Here is a 1737-nt window from a genome sequence, read left to right as displayed (position 1 = left end):
CAGTCCATTTTGTCTCTGGGTTGGCTGTTGTGTTGGTCCTCCTGGCTGTGCTCCTGCTTAGGAGTCTTTTCACCCTGACCATTGTTCTCATCTCTTGCTGAAGTACTGGATGCATCCTTCTGTGAGAGGGTCAGTTTCCGTCTTTTGAGAATTAAGGGCCTGCGAGGGCTGGTCCTCATTATTAATCTATACAGTCACTCTCCATTGAAAGGGAGAAGAACAAATCCTGCAAAACAAAAGATACAACATAAGAGTTCAGAGGGCAGGAACAGCTAGGAAAGGTGCAGCAAACAACCACAGACCTCCCACAGAGCACACATTCTTAGCAATTGCTACAAAGCTAGAAACAAGGAAGGAAAATAAAAAATGAAAGCATTTAATAAGGTTGACGAGGCTATTGGAAAATAGTACTGTACCTCCTTTATCCTCACTTTGTGTAAGCAGAACAAGAGAGATATTTGCAGGGTAGATAATTTGCATCACAAGTTGGGAGCCACAGACTACTTAATAATGAGGGAAGTACGTACATATGCTTCACAGAAAGGGAGACTAAGACTTAGCTGTAAAGTGACTTGACCAGCATCAGCCAGCAAGCTGGAGGGGAGAGAAGCTAGAACATAGACATAGCAGTCCTGATTCTTATATCTCATTGCTGTAACCAGCAGATCACGCAACCTGAGAGAAAAGGGAATTTAACAGATGGTTTAAGATCTGGGAAGCAGAGATTGTCCTGAACACTACAAAGGCACACAATAAATGCAGCAGAAGCTAGGTGCTTTCAAATAAATGCAAAGTAAATGCGTTAGTCATTCCTTCTGCAGATTTGTCAAGAACCAGATAAATTTATCATTGGGCAGCATACAATTTAAGTGTCAAACTTTTGGACAACAGACAATTTAGATTATAAAGCAGAGGAGATAAAATTCAGAGATACTGCTTTCAGGGCAAGATGCAGCGCGTCCCTTCTGAGAACACCGCTTATAAATATCAGGCCATTCAAGAATTAGGTGGAGGCTGTCTCTTACAGCAGACTATACCAGAAAAAGAATACAGAAATTGTACGTATCGTTGATCATTAGGAATGGCAGGCAGAATAGAAACAAAAAAAAAAAAAAAAAAAAAGGCCTTTTGCATTGCTAGATTTGACTGGGCCAGCTAGTAAACAAGAAAATTCTCAGTAGGAATCACCCGCATAGACACAAACTGGAAAGAGTCCGGCAGATAAAAAACTTGAGTTGATGCCCTACATGCAGGGAGCAGACAGCCCTGCGATCAGGTGCTGCCCAGCAGCGGGACGCCGCCAACAGAAGTGTTCAGCATCACACACGGGCCGCAGCACCCAGGCACCCACACGGCCCTTTGCGATCTGCTCCGCTCCCTTAAAGAGAGATCCCCGTAAGACAACGACAAAAGAGTAACCTTTAGCCAGGCTCCAGAAGGTTGCATTCCCTACAGGAGCGAGCCGCTTCCAAAGGAGGCCTCGAGCTGCTACCATCAGCATAGGCCCAGGAGCAGCCCTGCGTACGCACGGCCCCGGCGGCGGCAAGCGCGGGGGGAGCGCTAAAGGGCTCCTAGCTCCTTCTTCACCCACTCCAACCCCAGCCCTGCCGCGCTCGCCGGTAAGTACGTCTCCTTCCCCAGGGCCCCTCCGCCCCAGCCCGGGCCTAGACGTTTCCCTCTCCCAGCCGCCCTACGCTCCCCGCGCGGCTCTGACGGGGTTGCCGGCCCCTGCCTCCG

At 48.3% G+C, this 1737-nt stretch overlaps 1 protein-coding gene across 1 annotated transcript in view; it reads right to left on the bottom strand.

Moving 5' to 3' along the window:
• The window catches only part of FOXM1 (forkhead box M1), a 7414-nt gene extending 7235 nt beyond the window's left edge, over positions 1-179 (bottom strand). The window contains exon 1 of the mRNA XM_009329874.1: positions 2-179. Coding sequence (XP_009328149.1) covers positions 2-179 — 178 coding nt within the window. The remainder of the gene's footprint in view (position 1) is intronic.
• Between the last annotated feature and the right edge of the window lie 1558 nt (positions 180-1737).

This window comes from Pygoscelis adeliae, unplaced genomic scaffold, assembly GCF_000699105.1.
Source record: "Pygoscelis adeliae isolate BGI_AS28 unplaced genomic scaffold, ASM69910v1 Scaffold618, whole genome shotgun sequence".
In the NCBI taxonomy this organism is placed as follows: Eukaryota; Metazoa; Chordata; class Aves; order Sphenisciformes; family Spheniscidae; genus Pygoscelis; species Pygoscelis adeliae.
The sequence above is the reverse complement of the archived record's forward strand: the minus strand, read 5'-3'. Positions and strand labels throughout refer to the sequence as shown.